This window comes from Manis javanica, chromosome 12, assembly GCF_040802235.1.
Source record: "Manis javanica isolate MJ-LG chromosome 12, MJ_LKY, whole genome shotgun sequence".
In the NCBI taxonomy this organism is placed as follows: Eukaryota; Metazoa; Chordata; class Mammalia; order Pholidota; family Manidae; genus Manis; species Manis javanica.
In genome coordinates, this window is record NC_133167.1 from 44,582,234 (window position 1) to 44,605,455 (window position 23,222).

Consider the following 23,222-nt stretch of genomic DNA (forward strand, 5'->3'; position numbering starts at 1 on the left):
GTTAGTGTCTGGCATGCTGGAACTACTTTAGTTAAAATTTGGCTAATGATATACTAATTCTGTTTTTAAAATAAATCTTAAATAGAATTCCAGAGTTCCTTGAGAAAAATATTAAGTACAAGAAATTAAAATGAAGTAGCTTTTCATATATTGCTGTAGGTAAGTAGGTGGTTGAGTTACGGAGTTTAAAGAAAAGTACATATTAATGTTTTTAAATACTATTTTCAAATACTTTTGAATGAAAATATATTGAAATTTCTACCTTTCTAACCATTTAGGCATGCACACACATACATACACTAACACATGCAGATGTATACTCTTTTGCTATTGTCATACATACAAGATTTGGGGCAAACCCTACTGTATCCTCCTTTTATTTCCAAAAGTGTGTTCCACTGGTGGAGTGAAAGTTGTTAACTTTATTGTATATTCTTAGGAGAAGCTGAATTTCACCCAGTTATAAGCAAACTTTATTCTCTTGCAGCTCTGGATCCTAAATAAGAATCTGTAGATAGAGCTGTGACTCATATTTCTTTTTTGTTTAAAGAAATTTCATATTGTGTGGTACTGTTCTTAGTTGTCTGTTAGACATGACAAGCACTTTATTATTAGTTACCATATAGAAAAATGTGACCATTACTAAAGTACTTGCTTTTATATAACCTCAAAGTTTAACAGTGGTATAGTATAGCTAACACTTAAGTGTTCATCATGTGCTAAGCACTGTTCTAAGTGTTTCCTAAGTATTAACTCATTTAATCCTCATGACAACCCACATGGATGAGGTGTGACAGATAAGAACTGAGACAAAAAGAAGTGCAACTTGGCCAGGATTCCAGTTCACGTACTTTGGCTCCAAAGCCTATATCCATAACCACAATACTGCTTCTCCAAATCCTGTAATATTATAATTACTTTTACTTTTATCAAATTAGATGATTCTAAGTCTTCTCTCGTGTCCTTGGTGAAGTTGTAAGCCTCATTCTGGATGTTTCCTCATGGTAGAGGTTACCAGAAAAACCAGTTGTCTCACCACTCTCCTTTCCTTATCCCCTGAACACATTCTAGAAGCTAGTTGATACGGAGCAGTACACTTGTTACATACATTTGAGATCAAAGTGAAGTCTTAGAGATACTAAAAAAGACTACCTCAAGATTAGTTGTTACTTTCATGCAGAACGTTTATACTACTGATCATCCCAGTACATTAATCTGCTTTTACTGCAGTTGAGCTGATCATACCACGTGTGTGTGTGTGTGTGTGTGTGTGTGTGTGTGTGTGTGTGTATGCGCGCGCCCATGTGCCGTGCACCCACGCTATCATAAAGTAGGACAGTGGGTCAGCTGTGCCTCTGTTGCACTTAGCTTACTGGGACTTCAGCATCTTTTACTGTAGAGTGCAGGCCGAAGGAGTTGTAACTTTTAGTGCTTCAAGTGTTCAGATTTTTGTTTTCTCTCTAGTTCTTTCATCCCTGGTTACTTTGGCAAATTCTATTTTTAATTTTACCTTTAAATTTTTTAAATCAAATGCAGCTGATAATGGAATATCGCTAATACTAACTATCTCAAAACCTCTTGGCACAAAGTTCTAATGGAAATATTTTCTCCTAGTTTGTTCTATCAAATATTTTGCTACCACATAACTTGGGTCACCATTTTTACTGCCTCCTGAAATAGTTTCCTTACTGTTTGACCCAGAAGCTAGTGTCACCTATATTAGGTTTTTGCTACAGCAGCATTTCAGCATCTTGGTACCAACTTCGGCAACAATCAGTCATTGCTGCAGTAACAAACAAACCTGCGATCTAAGTGGGTAACAAGAGCAAACATTTATTTGTTGCTGATATTTCATGACTGTCAGGCTTGGCTTAGTTCAGTTCAACATTTCTTCTCATTCTAGAACCTAGAGCACTCTGAGATGCACTATTCACATAGTAGAGGGCCTTAGGAAGCGGGCAGGGCTATAGCAGATAGCCTCATTTAAGGTGCTCACATTTCACTGGGCAGAGCAAGTCAATTGATGAAGCCCAAAGCGTCGGGGAGGTATTCTCCACTCCCAGGGAAGCTGCCAGGGGAAGGAAGCAAACAAATACAACTGTGTACATATACTTAGTGTACCTCACCCAAGATAGGACATAATTGAAAATTCAGTCTAAAATAATACATTTTTTTTTTGCTTATATTGCACCACTTAGGTTCAAGTATAAATGGAGACTCAAAGGACATAACTGCCTACCACACAGTGTTTCTTACAGCCATACTAGGAGGAACAATAGTCATTGTCATTGGATTTTTTGCTGTACTTCTTTGTTATTGCAGGTAAGAACGGTGTTAATCAAAGTGTATCAATCCAGAAAACTATCAACTTACAGTGTGTCAGTATGTTCTGTCCATTACAACGTTTATATATAGAAATCAATGGTTTGAGCTTTAAAATGTGTAGATTAGAATAAAAATGGATATTAGCATTGCATATGTAATATACATATTATGGGATGATTTTTTAAAAATGAGCTTTCTGGATCATAAGTTTTTAACATTTTTTTTGCCTCGCCTTCTACTCTAGGGGTAAATGTGGTACTCCGCAGAAAAGAGAAAGAAATATCACTAAACTCGAGGTCCTCAAGAGAGACCAGACAACTTCAACCACACATATAAATCACATCAGTTCAGTCAAAGTTGCATTAAAAGCTGAGGACAAATCACAGTTATTCAATGCCAAAAACTCCTCATACAGTCCTCAGAAAAAAGAACTTTCAAAGGTTGAAGCAGAAGAAAGAGTTTCCATGGTAAAAACTCGGGACAGTTTTAAAATCTACAATGAAGATGTTTCATTCCTGTCACTCAATCAAAATAATTACTCAAGAAGCCCGGCACAGTCTTTGGAGCCCAGTGTAGTGTCCAAACAACCTAAGCATGTTAACAATCTGTCTTCATCTCTAAGCGAAGCTCAAGAGGAAAAAAGGTATCTCACAGGTAGTGAACAGGTATTTGGGCATTCCCACGTTCCTGAACAGCTCATGCATATCTACAGCCAGCCCATTGCCATCCTTCAAACATCTGACCTCTTCTCCACTGCTGAGCAGTTACATACTGCCAAGTCAGCTACTCTGCCAAGAAAGGGACAGTTAGTCTATGGCCAGTTGATGGAACCAGTAAACAGAGAGAACTTCACACAGACACTGCCCAAAATGCCAATGCATTCTCTCGCACAGCAGCCAGATGCCGGGGAAGAGAATATGCCACTGGAGGGTCAGCAGAGCTTGACATCGCAGACTTCAGATTGGAGCCGGTATTCAAACAGCTTGCTAGAGTCAGTGTCTGTTCCTGGAACACTAAATGAGGCTGTTGTGATGACCCCCTTTTCCTCAGAGCTTCAAGGAATCTCGGAGCAGACCCTCCTGGAGCTGTCTAAAGGAAAGCCCTCCCCCCACCCCCGAGCCTGGTTCGTGTCTCTCGACGGAAAGCCAGTTGCCCACGTGCGGCATTCCTTTATAGACCTGAAAAAGGGCAAGAGGGCCCAAAGCAACGACACAAGTCTGGATTCGGGTGTGGACATGAACGAGCACCACTCAAGTAGGAAACTCGAGAGGGAGAAAACCTTTATCAAAAGCATGCATCAGCCTAAGATCCTTTACTTAGAAGACTTAGACCTGAGCAGCAGCGAGAGCGGAACCACTGTCTGCTCCCCTGAGGACCCCGCGCTGAGGCACATCCTGGATGGCGGGAGTGGAGCTATCATGGAGCACCCCGGGGAGGAGTCACCAGGTAGGAGAAGCACTATCGGAGATTTTGAAGCCAATACATCTCCCACCAAAAAAAGGGGCAGACCACCACTAGCCAAAAAGGATAGCAAGACTAACATATGGAAGAAGCGAGAAGAACGCCCACTGATTCCCATGAATTAACACTGAGGGCGGTGTGTCTCTGCTGTGTCATGTTGTTTGTTCTTGCTTCTTGTTGTAAATTGCTGTATAAACGTCTTAAGAAGTTGAGACTGAGCAACCTCATGGTCCCCGGACATGTTTCAAGCAGAGTAAATAGTAAAATGGTGATTCAGTCATGGGAGAGGAAGATACCAAGGAATGCTTTTTCTGGCCCGTTCTTTTCATTTATTTTTGGGTCATCTGAATTTGAAGTATCCAAGAGTTCAAAATATAAAATAGGTTCAAGGTTTTAGTTATTCAAAAATGTTGCTCAGCCAGCCAATTTAGCCCTGACTCTCGTGAGAATAACCAGAAACATGCACTCTAAGGTTGCTCCCGAAAGTGTCGCCTCTGCTTTGATGACTACCCCTGTGAAGCATTCAGAAATGAAACCGTAGTCCTCAGGCCTCATATTCTTGTGAAATGTTACTATTATGTTCTCTATTGCTTGAAAATAACTTGATAACTCTTCTGGATGAATGTTATTCTAGAGTCAAAAGGCAACATTTTCTTTTTGCAATAAACAGCATGTGTATTGTGTCAACCCTAAAGTAAATCCCACACTCATCTAAGATGGGCAAGAAGCTACTTGGTTGTTAGAGAGGGAGATGCCAGCTCTTTGGTGTTTGGGATATAACACCACAGAACAAATGACAAGGTATTAAATTTGTTATTTAGAAGTCTGAGAAGTGAATGCTCTGATAGTGAATATTTACTTTAAATTTTCTTTTTCCCTCCTTGAAAAGTGAAGTAAACTTAGCTGTTAAGACAAACAGATACATGTAGGCTAAAGTCAGTTTTAAGATATTCTATTAAACTTGATTTTTTAAAAACAGTGAATTGAAAGTTCCTTATGAACACCAAAAAAATAATGGAGCTGAAATAAATAAACATTTCACTCTTTTCTGAACTGTCGAGCAGAAAATGAAATGCCATTTCCCTGAGACTCAAAAATATCTTCAGGACAATAGGTATACATCCAGATATTTATTCTTTCCATTGACATTCATAAAAGATGTTTGGGAAAAGCAGTTTCAATTTCAGGAGAAGAGTAAATTTTTCCCCCTAAATCACTTTTGTAGCATTTGCAACATTTTTTCCTAGTTTTAGAATATATCCATATTCTTTTCATCATAAATTATTCAGTGTGGACACAGTCAATAGCTCTTTTTAATTATGAATGTCTTCAACTCTGAATTATCATTCATGTGTCTGAAAAATAAAGCTCTTTGTTAATTAAAATCAACTCATCCCATTTTCCCTAAAATTTCCTTGAAGGCAAATGTCTGAAGCAGCTTCCCCATTCCCTTGGGGGGAAAAATGAAACTAAATTGCTTTCTTTTCATCCCATACCATTCAACATGGGAGCAGCATAGAGACATAAGGCACACAAGTCAAAAGAATCAAAATTGGCCACCTTAGCTTTAGGCAAATTATAAAGGGATGTACAATGAAAGACGACAGCTTTTCCCCAAGAGAGTAGACTTCAGCCAGTTTTTCCCTGTAACCAGTTCTGAAACATCTAACCTGTCAGATAACACTCCTACCTTTCTGTATTAACCCACAACATTTAAAGACCTAGGCACAAGTTTGCTGTATTTTACCCCAATCCACAGGAGAAAGAAATGTTTTGGGTAATATCCAGGATCACTTTTTTGAGGGAGTTGGTAATAAGGCCCCAAATTAGAGGAGGTTTGTTACTGGTCTTATACAGAAAGATGCATTTTAAGTGGCATAAATGAAAATGACTTGGAAAATGTTAAGGAGTTAGTGCTCTGCTGAAGTGCCTTTGATATAGACTTGCTTTATTAGAAGGATATAACATCTTTCTTAAATGTGCATTTTCTTTGTTAGCCAAATTAGATGTGCAGTTTTTATTAAAATATAGACCTAGTGTTTCATGTTGGAACAATGAATTTTGCATGCAAGTAACATCTTCCCTTTGTTTACTTCTTGAGTCCACTTTATATTGATACATTGTGTTGGAATGAAGTTAGAAGCTGTATAGTAAGATGTTGTATTTCAACATCTTAAGTTTATATTTTTCCCACCTTTAAAAATGTTTCATCTCTCAGCTTAGTAATGGAATACACATGTTGATATAAGATTATACTGTTCGGGTATGCCACTTATTTATTCCTGTATAAAGGGAATGAGATGTATCCCCAAGGGCTTTTCTAGAAATACTTTTTTGGTTTCAGAATAAAATCTTTATTTTTTTTAAACATGCTGCACATTCTGTTCTCAAATGGGAGTATAGGCAATTTAATATTTTCTAATGATAAAAAATGTGTGACTTCTCATTTGTGAGTAGTTCACAAATTTCCTGTTAAAAGGCTAAAGCCACCTACTTTTTCTTAACCCAAGTGATAACATACAGTCAATACTCACAATTTTCTTAGATTTTTAAATTGAAAACCAACAGTTTTTTGCAACTGTAAACCTAGAGAATTTTGATTGCAAATTGTTAACATTTGTGGATCCTTTGTATATACTTTGGATATATATTAAAAACAAAATTATCCCTCATTAACTGATAGATTCATTTACTAAAGCACAGCTATATGTATTTTTGAATACATATTGTCTTGAGACTTTATAAAACCCATTTTTATGACATATATGCAGTTATATATCAAGATTATGCCCTTTTATAATACACAGTATATACTATGAAGGTCACAAATGTTAAGGAATAAAAGCATTGTTTGGCTTGGCAGTCGTTTTCAGGTCACTTTCTGTGTGCTTGAATCCTCTGATATCAATACATACTATAGAGTTTTAGGAATCTGGGGGTCAAATAATGTCCCTCAAAACTTTTCAGAAAGTGGAAGCTCCAGGTCACATATTCACTTATAGGGAATGAGTTACTCATTTCCCCACATACTGCATTGTAAAGAATTGGACTGTGTTGACATCTCAGACCTAGAGTTGACATGTTACCCTCTTGTTTCCAGGTGTTTCTATCTTTTGTATTCTTTTATCAGAGGAATCTCACCTGTCACTGTGTTTATTACCATTACTACTGTATTTAATGCCGAAAAGTGAAACAATCTGAGGATTTGTAAAATGTTAAAGATAGTTCATTAAAGATAATAAAATCTAAAAATGTAACTTGACGTGTTACTTTTGGGTACACTATGAAGCATTCCTTCCTGAATTGTCATTTAATCTAAAAAATATTCAATTATTTTTCCTTATTACTTCTCTAGTAAATTAGACATTAGATATTTCACTACCCCTTATGTAATGAAGTTTTTGTATTTTATGATATCCAAAGTCCATATTTTTACTATTATAAACAAATTTTTATGTTTCTATCCAATGAGAAGACTTTTAAAAATAATCTGGTAAGAGTGTAAGAAAAATTGCAATTTCCAAAATACCTAAGGGAGAAAATAATGCAGTATTCTCCCCCACCTTTAAAAAAGAAAATCTTTGGAATTTAAACCTAAGATTATATGATAAAAAGGCTGTTTTAACACTTAAGAGTGTTAGGTTTTCTTCAAGAGCCCTTCTCAGTTTGATTGAGCAGTATGTAAGTTCAGATGGTTTATATTTTGGGGCTTCAGAGTATCTTTTAGAATCATCCTGGCTGCTATGCTTTTAGACATTTCTATAACATAAATTAATATGGTACTAAAACTATCTTTGATCAATTCTAATGGAATTGGCTGTGAATCCACTCAAAAATACAGTGGAGATCATGACCGCAGCGCTGGCACTGGGACCCACTGGGTCCTTGCCGAGTGCGAGCCGATCCGTTTCTACCTTTCTCCCAGGGCCTGGTTGCCCTCTAGGAGCGTCTGGAGGAGTCATGCAGGACCCAGACTCGTGGGACTGGTGGTAATAGAAAGCACATTTCATCAATCAGTCAGAAATAGTTGCCAGACGTGATGTTCATGAGCCAGTCATAGTCTCATCTCAGAAGGGAAATTAGTATGGTAAGATTGATGGGTAAGAATTACAGGAAAGGTTGAAGTTAGGAGATATTTTAATGAGTATCAAAAGTGGTTTACCTATTAGTATACTTGATAATTGTGACAGCTAATCAGGGACCATTTAAACTACATGCTGTTCAGGTAGTAATAATGGAAATACACCACAGTGTTGCTTTACTTAAAATCACCTTTTGACCTTTAATAGAGATGGATTTCTTCATCATCACTTACAATGACAATTCAATCAGTAAGCTCTCTCTCTAAATCAATGATGGGTTTGTCTAGAGAAATCTGCTATATTTATCTTAGATTTGGGCTTGTTTGCTCCATCAAAATAAATATTCTTTCCTTGACTTGTTTCTTTTCCCTTTATATTGAGGCTCTGTTGATTTTGGGACTGTGGATTTCTGTCCACTGAAGTTTCTCTTTTTATAAAAACATTTTTGGAGTTTGGAGAAGTCATCTAGAAATGAACAACATTGATTATAATCAATTTATAATGTTAAATACCAAAAGTAATAAATTCAATTACAAATAATGGAAAAACATTTTCATTAAATATATATGGCAAATTTCTAGAGAAAAACTCATAACTATTTTCTTTCTAAAATAGTCAAGCTTAAGATTTCTTTTTTAAATTACCTGTGGTGTTTGTTAAAACATATGAGTATCTTCCTATTCTGCTGGCAAAGTTCACATGTTGAGAAATACATTTTTTTTTCCTTAAGTGACAGAACCTTTCTTGCTTGAACCCTGTATTTCCTGGTTTCCCAACTGACAGTTGCTATGGTTGTAAGTAATCCACAGTCCTGTAAGGATACCCCAATTTCCCACATGATTTAGTTTTCTTTTTTTTCCCCTCTGTTCTTCAGGTTGACTAGAAGTTTCATAATTCATGTGTTGACTGGTTCTAATCCTTGTAGACCTTATTAAAACACTAGACTAACTGCAGACAGTCTGACTCAAAACAAACCAGATAATTACATTCCCAGGAGTCTCTGAGCTTATACTTGAACAGCTTATTTAAAAACCTTTCCTAAATACTATATTGAAAAGCATAATTGTGGCTATTAAGCAACATTGGGTAGAAATCTCAAAATAATTTTTCATTTTATACATCCCCATATTTCAGTCTAGAAAATGTTTGTTTTACATAGGAGGTATTTTAAAAAATTTATCTAGCTTCAATTTATTACTAGATAAATTATCCAATAAGTATTGGATATTTTTTGAAACCCTGATTTCTGATTTAGATAACTTTTGAATGATTTGTGTCCATTAAATACAGAAATATTTAATTATTAATGGAATTTTACAGATGCTCTATTCTCACTTTTTTCAGTTAGTATGCATTACTGTTATTTTTTCAGTGTTTATTACTGATGAGGGTTAGAGAGTTTTAGTGGCTCATGCCACCTCCAAAGCCAGTTAGAAACTGAAATCTACAGAAATCAAATTTCCTTTGTTTCAGGCCAATTCATTATCTTTCAGTAATTTGAAATTTCTCTCTTCACCTTTTAATTCAAAGATCATTATGATACCCAATTTTAAAGTAATATTTAGTTGATTACAGTTAGAGAACGTCTTCTGGAGTCCATAACAGTAAAACATTGCTCTGAACAAGAGAGTGGAGCTATATGTGTAAGTTTGGATTTACAGATGGTAACTTCATACTTATCATTCATCATCTGGAAATGCTGCTGCTTTACTGTGTGCATCCCCTAGTCCATTCTTTCCTTGGCCCATATAAAAACCTTTTTACCACTATTCACCACTCTGGAACAGTGTATTCTAGATTCACTGTTTGGTTCTTGTTTCTCAAAACTGCCAAGACATTTCTAGTCTTGGGATGTTGCATTTGTTTTTTACCCTTTGGAATGTTCCTGCCTATTTTTGATCATTGTTATTTACTCTCTGTGAAATTCCTGAGACCTCTCACCTCCTCTAAGTTGGCTACTGACCTCTGATCCCTAGGCACTTCCTATTATATTATCCTGCTCTTATTTTTTCCTATTCATTCTCACTGTCTGAATTATCGAGGTTGCCTATTTATCTCCATTATCCAGAGCCACGTGACTGCCCCACCCATCCTGTCAACTAAGCAGTACCAACAAGAATATAGACATACATTTAGGAAACTATGAACCTTATGGTAAAAACGAACTTAAAGCCTACAATAGATACACACAAAAAAATTTTTAAAGAAATCCAGTCACAATACTGAAGAAAACCATCCAATAATGAGTATAAGAGAGGAAGGATCAGAGAGAACTACAAGAACAACCAGAAAACAATAAAATGGGAATAAGTACATACCTATCAATAACTACCTTAAATGTAAATGCAAAACAAGTAACAAGACAAAGAAATACATTACCTAATGATGAAGGGATCAGTCCAACAATAGGATATAACAATTATGTATCCAACATAGGAACACCTAAATATGTAAAACAAACACTAACTAAAGGAAGAGACTGCAACTCAATCATATCAGGGGACTTTAACAAACCACTTACATCAATGGACAGATAAACCAGACAGAAAATAAAGAAACAGAGGCAGTAAACAACACATTTGATCAGATGGACTTAACATATATATAGGACATTCCACTCAAAAGCAGCATAGTACACACTTTTTTTTAAGTGCACATGGAGCATTCTCCAGAATAGATCACATATTAGAACACAAAAAGAGCCTCAATAAATTTTTAAAAAAATTGAAATAGTATCAATAATCTTTTCAGATTCCAATGGTATGAAACTGGAAATAAATTACATGAAGAAAACCATAAAACCCACAAACACATGGAGTCTAAAAAGCATGCTTCTGAAATCAGTGGATCAATGAACAAATCAAAGAAATCCAGCAATACGTGGAAAAAATGAAAACAAAAATACAACAATTCAAAATATGTGGGATGCCACAGAAGTGGTTCTAAGAGGTAAGTACATAGCAATATAGGCCAACCTCAAGAAGCAAGACCAATTCCAAACAGTCTAAACTCACAACTAAAGAAATTAGAAAATAACAAATGAAACCCAAAGTTAGTAGGAGAGACATAAGGATCAGAGCAGAAATAAATAAAATAGAGAAGAATAAAACAATAGAAAAAAATTAATGAAACCAGGAGCTGGTTCTTTGAGAAGATAAAACAGAAAAACCCTAGCCAGACTTATCAAGAAAAAAAGTGTACACACATAAAATCAGAAATGAAAAAGGAATAGTTACAACTGACACCACAGAAATACAGAGAATTACTAGAGAATTCTATGAAAAATTATATTCCGATAAGTTGGACAACATAGAAGAAATAGACAAATTCCTAGAAAAGTACAATCTTCCAAGACTGCCCCAGGAAGAAGCAGAAAATCTGAACAGACCAATTACCAATAACAAAACTGAATTGGTAATCCAAAAACTCCCAACATACAAAAATCCAGGACCAGATAGCTTCATTCTGAACTTTACAAACATTCAAAGAAGAGCTAATACCCATCCTTATTAAAGTACTGCAAAAAGTAGAAGAGGTGGGATTACTTCCAAACTTATTCTATGAGGCCAGCATCACTCTAATACCACAACCAGACAAAGACACTACAAAAAGAAAATTTTAGATCAATATCCCTGATGAACATAGAGGCAAAAATCTTCAACAAAATCCTAACAAACCAAATTCAAAAATACATCAAAAGGATCATCTGTCATGACCAGTGTGGACTTATTCTGGGGATGCAAGGATGCTACAATATTTGTAAATCAATCAATGTCATACACCACATTAATAAAAAAGATAAAAACCACATGATCATCTCAATAAATGCTGAAAAAACATTTGACAAGAAATTCAACATCCACTCATGATAAAAACTCTTAATGAAATGGGAATAGAAGCTATGTAACTCAACATAATAAAGGCCAGATATGACAAACCCAGAGCTAATGTACTCAATGATGAAGAGCTGAAAACTTTTCCTCTAATATCAAACAAGACAAGAATGTCCAATCTCAGCACTTTTATTCAACATAGCACTGGAAGTCTTGGCCACAGCAATTAGACAAGATAAAGAAATAAAAGGCATCCAAACTGGTAAGGAAGAAGTTAAACTGTCACTATTTGCAAATGACATACATAGGAAACCCTAAAGACTCTACCAAAAAACTATTGAAACTAATAACTGGATTCAGCAAAATTGCAGGATACAAAATTAATACATAGAAATTAGTTGCATTCCTATACGCTAGTAACGAACAAGCAGAAAGACAAATCAGGAAAACAATTCCATTTACAATAACATCAAAAGAATAAAATACATAGGAATAAAGCTAACCAAGAAAGTGAATGACCTGTACTTTGAAAACCAGAACACTCAAATTAAAGAAGACACAAATAAATGGAAACCTATCCCATGCTAATGAATAGGAAGAAATAATATTGTCAAAATGTCCATTCTTCCCAAAGCAATTTACAGATTCAATGCAATCCTTATCCAAATACCAACAGCTTTTTTCAATGAACTACAGCAAATAATCCTAAAATTCATACAGAACCACAGAAGAATCTGAACAGCCAAAGCAATCTGAGAAAGAACAATGCTGGAGGAATTGCTCTCCCTGACTTTAGGCTATACCACAAAGCTATGGTAATCAAGTAGTATGGTACTGGCACAACAACAGACTCATAGATCAATGGAACAAAATAGAGAGCCCAGATATAAACCCATGCACATATGGTCAATTAATGTACAATAAGAGAGCCATAGATATGCAATGGGGAAAAGACAGCCTCTTCAACAGCTGGCGTTAGCAAAACTGGACAGCTACATGTAAGAGAGTAAAGCTGGACTCTGTACACAAAAGTAAACTCAAAATGGATCAAAGATCTGAATGTAAGATGTGAAACCATAAAACTCTTAGAAGAAAATACAGACAAAATCTCTTGAACATAAGTGTGAGCAATTTTTTTCCTGGACACATCTCCTCAGGCAAGAAAAGTAAATAAAAAGTGAACAAGTGGGGTGACATCAAACTGAAAAGCTTCTATAAAGGTAAGGACACCATCAGCAGAACAAAAAAGCAATGTACAGTATGGGAGAATATATTCATAAACAATTCATCTACTAAGGGGTTAACATCCAAAATATATTAAGAACTCATATGCCTCAACACCAAAAAAACAAAATAACCCAATTAAAACATGGGCAGAAGATCTGAACAGACATTTTTCCAAAGAAAAATGGATGGCCAACAAGCACATGAAAAGATGCTCCACATTGCTAATCATCAGGGAAATGCGAATCAAAACCAGAAAGAGATATCCCCTCTTACCAGGCAGAATGACCACTACCAAAAACACAACAAGTAACTACCAAAAGGCAAGTATGTGGAGAAAAGGGAACCCTTCCACACTGTTGGTGGGAATAAAAATTGGTACAGCCACTGTGGAAAGCAGCATGGAAGTTCTTCAAAAAACTAAAAATAGAAATATCATTTGAGCCAGTAATTCTATTTCCTAGGAACTTACTCAAAGAAAACAAAATCTCTTATTTGGAAAAATATATACACCACTCTGTTTATCATTGCATTATTTAACATAGCCAAGATATGGAAGTAACCAAACTGTCAATCAATAGATGAGTGGATAAAGATGTGGCACATATGTAGAATGGAACATTATTCAGCCTTAAAAAGAAAGAAATCCTGCCATTTCAGCAACATGGAGTGTTATGCTAGTTGAATAAGCCAAGCAGAGAAAGACAAATACCATGTGATTTCACTTATTTGTGGAATATAAAACAAAAGAGAATGAATGAAATAGCAGTAGACTCACAGACACTGAAAAGAGACCGGTGGTTATTATGGGGAAGGGGCTGGGTAGGCGGGGGGGAAGGTAAGGGGGATAAAGGAGCACAAAAATTCTCAATTATAATATAAGTTAGTCACAGGCATGGTAGCACAGAATGGAGAATATAGCCAATGATTCTGTAACGTCTTCCTATTTTGACAGATAGTAAATGCTCCAGTGGGGGTGAGGTTTTTATAATGTGAAAACTGGTGAACTACTGTGTTGTATACACGAAACTAAAATGATTGTATATCAACTATACTTCAATTTAAAAAAGAAATAAAATAACTAGAAATAACCCATTTTTTAATTAAAATAATCACTTGAAAGATCTGCTTGTATAAAAAGAAAATTTTGGAAGCCAAAATGTTCATCAGTAAATGAATAGATGAATAAACCTGGTACATCGAGACAAAGGAATATTATTGAGAGCTATAAAAAAAAGCTAGGAAGCCATGAAAATACATAGAGGAACCTTAAATGCAAGTGAAGTGAGATATACTAAGTGAAAGATGCCAATCTGTAAAGGCTACACACTGTATGATATCAAAGATGTGACATTCTAGAAAAGTCAAAACTATGGAGACATTAAAAAGGTCAGTTGTTGGAGGGATGAATATGCTGAACACAGAGGATTTTTAGGGCAGTGAAAATACTCTGTATGATATTTTAATGAAGGGTATATATCACTATAAATTTGTCCAAACATATAGAATATGCACCATAGAATCCTAAAGTTCACTCATGGACTTTGGTGATTTATGGACTTGGGGTGATTATGATGTGTCAGTATAGGTTCATTCATTGTAAAATATGTCCCATTCTGGTGAGTGACAATGGAGGAGGCCATGTACTTTGGGGCAGAGTGTATATGGGAAATCTTTGTATCTTTCTTTCAATTTTATTATAAAACGAGAACTGCCTAAAAATAGCCTTGAACAAAAAGGAGACAAGGACTTGGGGTTGTGATCCAGAAGGCAACAGAGCCTCTTGAATTCATCTCTTCACAAAGGCATACTGAATCTATAGCTACTCATGGAGCAACTCCCTCTGAAAGAAATCCAGAGACTACCTGAGTGACTGCTACGTATCAGGAAAATAAGAAAATACTCATATCATCTACAGTGAAGTGGGTAGGAAAGGCTGAGACATAGTTTCGCCATAAATCCTACCCCAAGCATAGAGCCGTACAATCAGGAGGGAACTCCCAACTTCTAGCTTCTATCTGAAGAGCAAAAGATTCTGACACCAAATCTAGTATTCAACTTTTAAGACCTCCAACTAGGGATAGGCTCCCAAAGCACCTAGCTTTGAAAGCCAACAAAACTTGCATACACAAGGCTAACAAGACTACAGCAAACAAAGAAATAGTTCTTAAGGGGTTCATAGGGACTCACTGTGGCTGTACCTCCAGGGCTCTGCACTGAGATAACAGACAAAAAAAAAAAAGTCTACCTCCATCTTTTTCTGAAAGAGGACTATTTATGTACCTTAAAAGTTACTGTCCAAGGGTCAGAATTCTAATTTAACTCACCAAGGACCGCCTGATTCTTCCCTGAGACAATGGTAGCCTGTGGATATAATTCCCCTGCCCTTTTCCTCTAGCCCACTCCAAGGCACCGATATCTCCCTGAAAGGAGTTTGCACACATATCTGGTACCCCATCTCTTGGGGCTACCAACCAAGGGATGAACCTCTAAATAACCTGGCTCTGATAGCCAACTGGGCTTATATCCTTGAGGATTACACAGGCTATAGCAAACAAAGAAATAGTTCTTAGCTGACTGTTCCCCCAGGGATTGTGTTCATGAGTCTCATAGAAGAGAGGGTGCAAAGAAGGGTAGAGAAGTGCCCCCTGTCCCATGCAGCTATACCCCTGGGCTGAGCACAGAGGGAGCAGGCAAAAAAGCCCATCTTCAGTTTTTCCATGGAGGGTACCTAGCTACATACTTTCCCAGCTGTTGCTTGAGGGTCTGGCTTCCAAACAGCCTACATCTAGGTGCTGATTGTGATCCTCCCCTTTGGTACACTGACTGTTTTGGTACATACTCAACTACTGAAAGCCACAATGAATGTAACTTGGACAATCACAAAGGATTGGGACAACCAAGAGACTGGTACAAATGAATGATATGGGTCATCTTTTGCACAGGGCCATTCCTAAAAATTGGGAGAGGTAGCTCTGTCATCCAATGTGCAGAAACCAACAAGGAAACTCAAGGAAAATGAATAAACAGAGGTATATGTCCCAAACGGAAGAAAAAATAAAATTTAAACAGATCTTAAGTTTGAAACAGACCTTAATGAAACAGAGACAAGTGATTTATCTGATAGAGTTCAAAATAATGGTCATAAAGTTGCTCACTGAACTCAGGAGAAACAATATATGAACAAAGTGAGAATTTCAATAATCAGATAGGAAATATAAGAAAGTAGCAAACAGAAATCACATATAAAGAATACAATAACTGAACTGTAAATTCAACAGTGTTTCAACATCAGGTAGATGAAGCAGAAGAAAGAATTAGTGAACTCAAATATAGGTCAGTGGAATTCATCCAATCAGAGCAGCCAAAAGAAAAAGAAAGAAAGAATGAATAATTATAGGATAACATCAAATAGAACAAATTTGCATGATACAGATCCAAGGAGAAGAAGAAAGAGATAAAGGGGCAGAAAACTTATTTGAAATAATGGCCAAGAACATCCTGAACCTGGGGAAGGAAACAGACATCCAGATATAGGAAACCCAGAGAATTAAGAGCACCATACAAGACACATTATATTTAAAATGCTGAAAGTTAAAGACAAGAAGAGTGGCTTAAAAGCAGCCAGATTAAAACAACTTGTTGCATTCAAGAAACCCTCATAAGAAAATCAGAATATGTAGATTTTTCTGAGAAACTGCAGGTCAGAAGGGAGTGGCTTGATATTCATAGTGTTGAAAGAAAACTACCAACCAAGAAAACTCTACCTAGCAAAGTTGTTTTTCAGAATTGAAGGAGAGATTAAGAGTTTTCCAGAAGCAAAAGCTAAAGGAGTTCTTCACCACTAGGACCAGACTTAGAAGAAATATTAAATGGACTTTTCAAGCTGAAGGGAAGGATACAAGTTAATAACAGGAAAACAAATGACAGAATAAATCTCACTGGTATGCAGTTAAATTCATAATATTGCAATGATATGATGGGGTAACTAACTTATAACTTATAAAGGTTAAAAGACAAAACTATTAAAAAATAACTGTAACTACAATGATTTGAAAATGGATAAACAAGAAGATGTAAAAGGTGACATCAAAAACAAAGTGCAGGGGGAGAGGAATAAAATGTAGAGATTCAGTATGCATTTAAGGTTACTAGCTTAAAACACGGTTAGAAATATAAGATGTTTTATGTATGTAATCCTGATAGTAATCACAAAGTAAAAGCCTGTAATAGAAACACAAAATATAAAGAGAAAGTAATCTAAGCATACAGCTACAAAATCATAAAATCACAGGAAAGAAAAAGAGAAGTAAAGGAAACAAAGTAATCACAAAAAGGACAGAAAACAATGAACAAAAAGGCAATAGTAAATCCAAACATATCAATAAGTGCTTAAATGTAAATGGACAAATTCTCTAAAGGACACAGAATGGCCAAATGAAGTAAAAAACAAGATCCAACAATATGCTGTCTACAACAGACTCACATTAGCTTTAAAGACAGTCATAGACTGAGAGCTAAGGTATAGAAAAAACATTTCAAACAAATGATATCCAAAAAAAGACAGGGGTAGCTACATTGTATTAGACAAAATAAACCTTATTCAAAAAGTAGTAAAAAGAGACAAAGTCATTACGTAATGATAAAGACCAATCCATTAAGAAGATACGCAATAATAAATGTTTGTGTACTCAACATTGCATTATCTAAGCATATAATGCAAAAATTAACAGAGATAAAATAAACAGCAATACAATAATAGTGGGGGACTTTAATAGCCCACTTTCAATAATGGATAGATAATCCAGATAAAGAATCAATAAGGAACAGCAGGTTTGAATAACACAGACCAAGACTAACAGACATATACAGAACATTCTGATAACAGCAGAGCATACATTCTTCTCAAGTGCATATGGAAAATTTCCTAGGATACACTATTTGTTAGGCCACAAAAACGTCTTACCAACTCAAGATTGAAATCTAAAAAAGTGAAATGATCTATCTTATACCACTCAGAAAAATTAACTCAAAATGGATTAAATATTTAAATGTAAGACATGAAACTATGAAACTTCTAGAAAAAAGTATAGGACAAAAGCACTTTAACATGGGCCTTGGTAATAATTTTTTGGATATGACACCTAAAGCAAAATAAAGTAATAAAATAAAAATGAACAAGTAGGATTACATCAAACTAAAAAAGTTCTGAACAGCAAAAGAAACAATCAACAAAGTGAAAAGACAACTTACAGAATGGGAAAAAACATTTGCAAACCACATCTCTGATAAGGGGTTAATATCTAAAATTTATGAAGAACTCATACAACTCAATATCAAAAAACAACTAAAAAATGGGTAAAGCACTTGCATAGACATTTCCCCAAAGATTTATGAAAGGCCAATGCATGCATGAAAAGATGCTCATCACTAGCCATTAGGGAAAGCAAATTAAAACCACAATGAGATATCACCTCATGCCTGTTAAAACGGCCATCATAAAAAAGATAACAAAGGCAGGCATGATATATAAAGAAAAGGAAAGCTTGTGCCCTGTTGGTGGGATTGTGACTAGGTATAGCTACTCTGGAAAACTGTATGGAGATCCTCAAAATATAAAAAATAGAACTACTATATAACCAAGGAATTCCACTTCCGTGTATATATCCAAAAAAACCCACTAATTTGAATAGGTACATGCACTCCCAATGTTCATATTTACAATAGCCAAGACATGGAAATAACCTCTGAACCCATCAATGGATGAATGGATAATGAAGTCACACATACACACACACACACACACACAAGAAAAACGTGGAACCTTACTCAGCCATAAAAACAAAGAATCCCTGTTAGGCAGAAAGACAGACATGAGCTGGGTGGAAAGCGAATAAAGACAGTAAACCCCAAAGGAACTAAAAGAATTAACTAAATAAAACCAGACAGCCAGAAGGGACTTGGAGAGTTAATTAGTTAATTATTTGAAGTTTCAAAGGCCAGGAAGGACTTGGAATGTCCAGATATTCCCAAAATGAAAAACCATTTCTTAGATAAAGAAAAACATCAGAGCACAGCCCATGTCTTCAGTCTACCAATTAGATCAGGCCTCCAAGGCCAAAGCTTGTCAATCAAGGACTTCTGTGCCCTACCTCAAGAGGAAATACAAGGGTCATGCCATTGTAAAATTTACTTAGCCTGAGAAACAGGCCCAGCTTATTCTTTAACTTAATCTTTACGCTGTTCTTCCTCTTCTTCTAGCTCCTTAATCAAGTAATTAACTTTGTAACCAGGACAGGAGATAGACCTCTGCAGCCTAAATAAACCTGTGTGGATAAAGAATTCCGAGTCGGCCTAAATAACCCTATTTTAAAATAAAACTTCAATGGAATTATAAATCACCAATATACATCATGCTTTATGCTGATCCCTATCCAAAAGGTCCTATAAAACCCCAAACCCTAAACCCTCAAGCGTACCTCCTCTCTGAGGCTTTCCACACTCCCCTTTCTTTGAGTGTGCACTTTTTGCCTTAAATAAAGACTTCTTACTGCTCAACTTACTACGTTTTGTCTCTACGCTCTTCCAGTGGTAAGCTTCTCTGCCACTTTGCTATTTTCATTCTATTCTCCAGACTTAAGAACAAGTCTTTGCTGTCTCTGTCCTTCTCCAGATAAGTAGGGAGGGGCTGCTGAGATCTCTGATTTGGGCTTGCAAGTTCCCATCGCCTGGGTGACATGGGTAGGACTGCTGCTGTATGATCATGCTCTTTAGTAGCCTGCCTGAAAATCTCTTTTCTTTGCTTTTGGGAAGTTCTCAAACATAATCTCACTCCATGCAGTGCTCTGCAGCTCCCCAAATCCTGGGGCAGCAGGGACTTGGTTCCCACGCCATACAGGTTCAAGTGGACACCGGATGCCAGGTGACCCTGCCTTTAGGAGTTGGAAAGGGATTTGCCCTATGTCAAACAGGAGTTCAATGAGCTTCCCTTTCCTCCTTCTGCTCTTCCTTGCTCTCTGCTGCCTGAAAGGCAGCTGACATTCCCTGCTATTCTTGCTTAAATGAATTTTTTCCTTACCTTTCACTCTGACTTCCATGTGTCTCCAAACCAAAATCCTTCCCAACACTACTGTTTGTGACAGCACAGATGGACCTTGAAGGCAGTATAAGTGAATTTTACTTACAAGTGAAATAAGAAAGAAATACTGCAGAATCTCATTTATATGTGAAATTTATAAGCAGAAACAAAACAAAAAACAACCAAACTCATAGAAAATGAGATCAGACTTCTGATTACAAGAGGTAAGGAGGGAGGAGATGCTGAGTTGGAGGAAGGTGGTCAAAATGAACGAACTTCCAGTTACAAGATAAATAAGTGTTACAGATGTAATATACAACATGATGACTATATCTAATATTGCTGTATGATATATAGAAAAATTGTTAAGAGTAAATCCTCTGATTTTTCATCACAAGGAGAACCATTTTTCTTTCTTTTTTTTTGTGTCTACATATGAGATGATAGATGCTAACTTGTGGCATCTTTTCATAATATACATAAGTCAAATCATGCTGTGCACCTTAAACTTATATGGTGCTATATATTACATCTCAATAAAACTAGAGAAATAATAGATTAAAAAAGGTCTTCGACAAATATTTAGAAACTAATTTCAAGAATACATTAAAAGGATCAATACCACGATCGAGTGGATTATTCCAGGATTGCAAGATTAATTTGTAGATGTTGAACCTATATGATACCACATTAACAAAATGAAAGGTAAAAATCATATGATCATCAACAGATGCAGAGGAAGCATTTGACAAGATTCAACATTCATTTATGATAAAAACTTTCAACAAAGTGGGTATAGATACAGTGTACCTCAATATAAAAAGACCATATATGACAAGCCCACAGCTAATATCACACTCAGTGATGCAAAGTTGAAACCTTTTCCTCTAAGATCAGAAACAAGACAAGGATGCCCACTTTATTCAACATAGTATTGGAAATCAAAGTGAGAGCAATTAGGCAAGAAAAAGAAAGGAAATGCACCCAAATTGGAAAGGAAGAAGGAAAACTATCATAATTTTCAGATAACATGATATTTTATATAGAAAATTCTGACATTCCACTAAAAAATGGTTGGAATAAAAAAAATTCAGTAACTTTCCAGGACAAAAATCAATATACAAAAGTCAGTTGCATATCTGTACACTAATAATGAACTATAAGAGAATTTAAGGAAACAATTCCACTTGCAATTGTATCAAAAAGAATATAATCTCTTGGAATAAATTTAGCCAAGGGTGTGAAAGACCTGTACGCTGAAAAGTATAAAAATTGATGAGAGAAATTGAAGAAGACCTAAATAAACAAAGATAATTCTCTACTCATGGATTGGAAGAATTCATATTGTTAAGATGGCCATACTACCCAACCCAATTACAGATTCAGTGCAATCCCTATAAAAATTGCAACTGCAGATTTGCAGCTCAGACATTGATGTAGAAGGATTCTGAATTCACCTCTGCCTCAAACACATTGAGTCTCACAGCTACCTAATGAACAATTTCTTCTGAAAGAAAAGAAATCCCAAACTCCCTGAGTGATTCATACACATTGGGTGAACAAGAAATATCCTACATAGAAACAGTAGGAGAGGCTGATAAACAATTTTGCTGTAAACCCAATCCTATCAGGAAGACATTCAGAACTCAGTTCCTCCCTGAGGAAGTTGAAGCTCATACCTGGTGTCCAGATTTTTAAGACTTGCACCTGAGAGATGAGCCCTAAAACACATAGCTTTGAAAGACAATGAATGGTGCTCATGTGCAGGAGACCTACAGTGCTATGGTGAACTAAGAAAGTTCCTAAAGGGCCTGTGCAGACTCCTCTGGCTTCCCCAGGGCCCAGAGTAGAGGCAGCTGACTGAAATACAGGCAGTTTTTCTGTGAAAGAGGTCTATTTGCTTATTTTAAAGTTTTACGCTGAGGGCCCATGAACTAATTTTACACACATCTAGGAGCTTAGTAAAAACCTCTGGGCACCTAGAAAGGAGCTTGTGCATCAGTCTTTGCAGCTGCTGCCCAGCAGTACTCCTCAATCATCTGGCTCTTGAGGCTACTTTTGCAGGTTCCATGGGACTGTAACAAGTGGAGAAATAGTTTATTTCTCACCCTGACGAAGGCATAACACACTGTAGCGACACCAGATGGAAATGCAACCCCCCAATCTTCCAATAAAAGAGGCCTACTAGCTTATTTTCATAGTTGTGGTCTGAGGGGCAGGCTTCTCATAAAAACATACAAGTGCTAACTACAATTCTCTACAGAGTCTGGGGAAGCCAGCAGGTGCAATCTTCATGTTTTCTCTCTGCCTTACCTTGGGTTCCCAGTGTTACTGAGAAAGCGGCTTGTCCACATATCTGGCCACATGGCTTTCGTGGCCACTGCCCAAAGATACCGCCTTTGATAGACTGTCTCTGGTGGGCAGTGTGGCTTGTGTTCACAAATCCAACAGTATGGTAGCAAACAAAGAAACAGTTCTTAACTGACTGTAATTCCAGGGCTCAGTGCAGTGGGAGCAAACAGAAACATCTGTCTCTAGTCTTCCTCTGAGTAATATCTGTGTGCTTGAAATGCTTCTGCCTGAGGGCCTGGCTTCCATCAGCCTAAGTCTAGGTACTGATTGAGACACTACCCTTTGGGATGCTGACAGGTCTTCAACTACCGGGAACCACTAAGAATAAAGTAGACTGGCTGGACAATCACAAAAGTTTGAGTAACAACTGAGAGCTTGGGCAGGATTTGAACACTAAGATTTATCTTCTACATGAGGCCACTCCTTAAAAACTGGGAGAGGTGGCTATTTTATCTAATACATGGAAACCAACCCAGAGAGTCAAGGAAGATGAAGAAACAGAGGAATATGTTTCAAACCAAAGAAGAAGATAAAATTTTAGAAAAAGACTTGATTGAAATGTAGATGAGTGATTTATCTGATGAAGAGTTCAAAATTACAAAGATGCTAACTGAGTTCACAAGAAAAAGGCATGAACAAAGTGATAATTTCAACAAAGAAAAAATATAAGAAATCACCAAATAGAAGCCACAGAACTGAAGAATACAATAATTTAACTGAAAATCTTGAGAAAGAACAAAGGTGGAAGTGTCATGCTCCATGTTTCAACCATACTATAAAGCTTTAGTAACCAAAGCAGTGTGATACTGGTAGAAAAATAGACACTCATCAATAGAACAGATTTGAGACTCTAGAAAGAAATGCAAG

General features: G+C 36.3%; 1 protein-coding gene and 1 long non-coding RNA gene across 2 annotated transcripts in view; one reads left to right on the plus strand and one right to left on the minus strand.

Moving 5' to 3' along the window:
- The window catches only part of FAM171B (family with sequence similarity 171 member B), a 71,190-nt gene extending 64,144 nt beyond the window's left edge, over positions 1–7,046 (plus strand). The window contains exons 7-8 of the mRNA XM_017659488.3: positions 2,199–2,322; positions 2,570–7,046. Coding sequence (XP_017514977.2) covers positions 2,199–2,322; positions 2,570–3,911 — 1,466 coding nt within the window. The 3' untranslated portion in view covers positions 3,912–7,046. The remainder of the gene's footprint in view (positions 1–2,198; positions 2,323–2,569) is intronic.
- LOC140845034 (uncharacterized) overlaps positions 1–23,222 on the minus strand; it is a 54,660-nt gene that overhangs the window by 6,905 nt on the left and 24,533 nt on the right. The window lies entirely within an intron of this gene.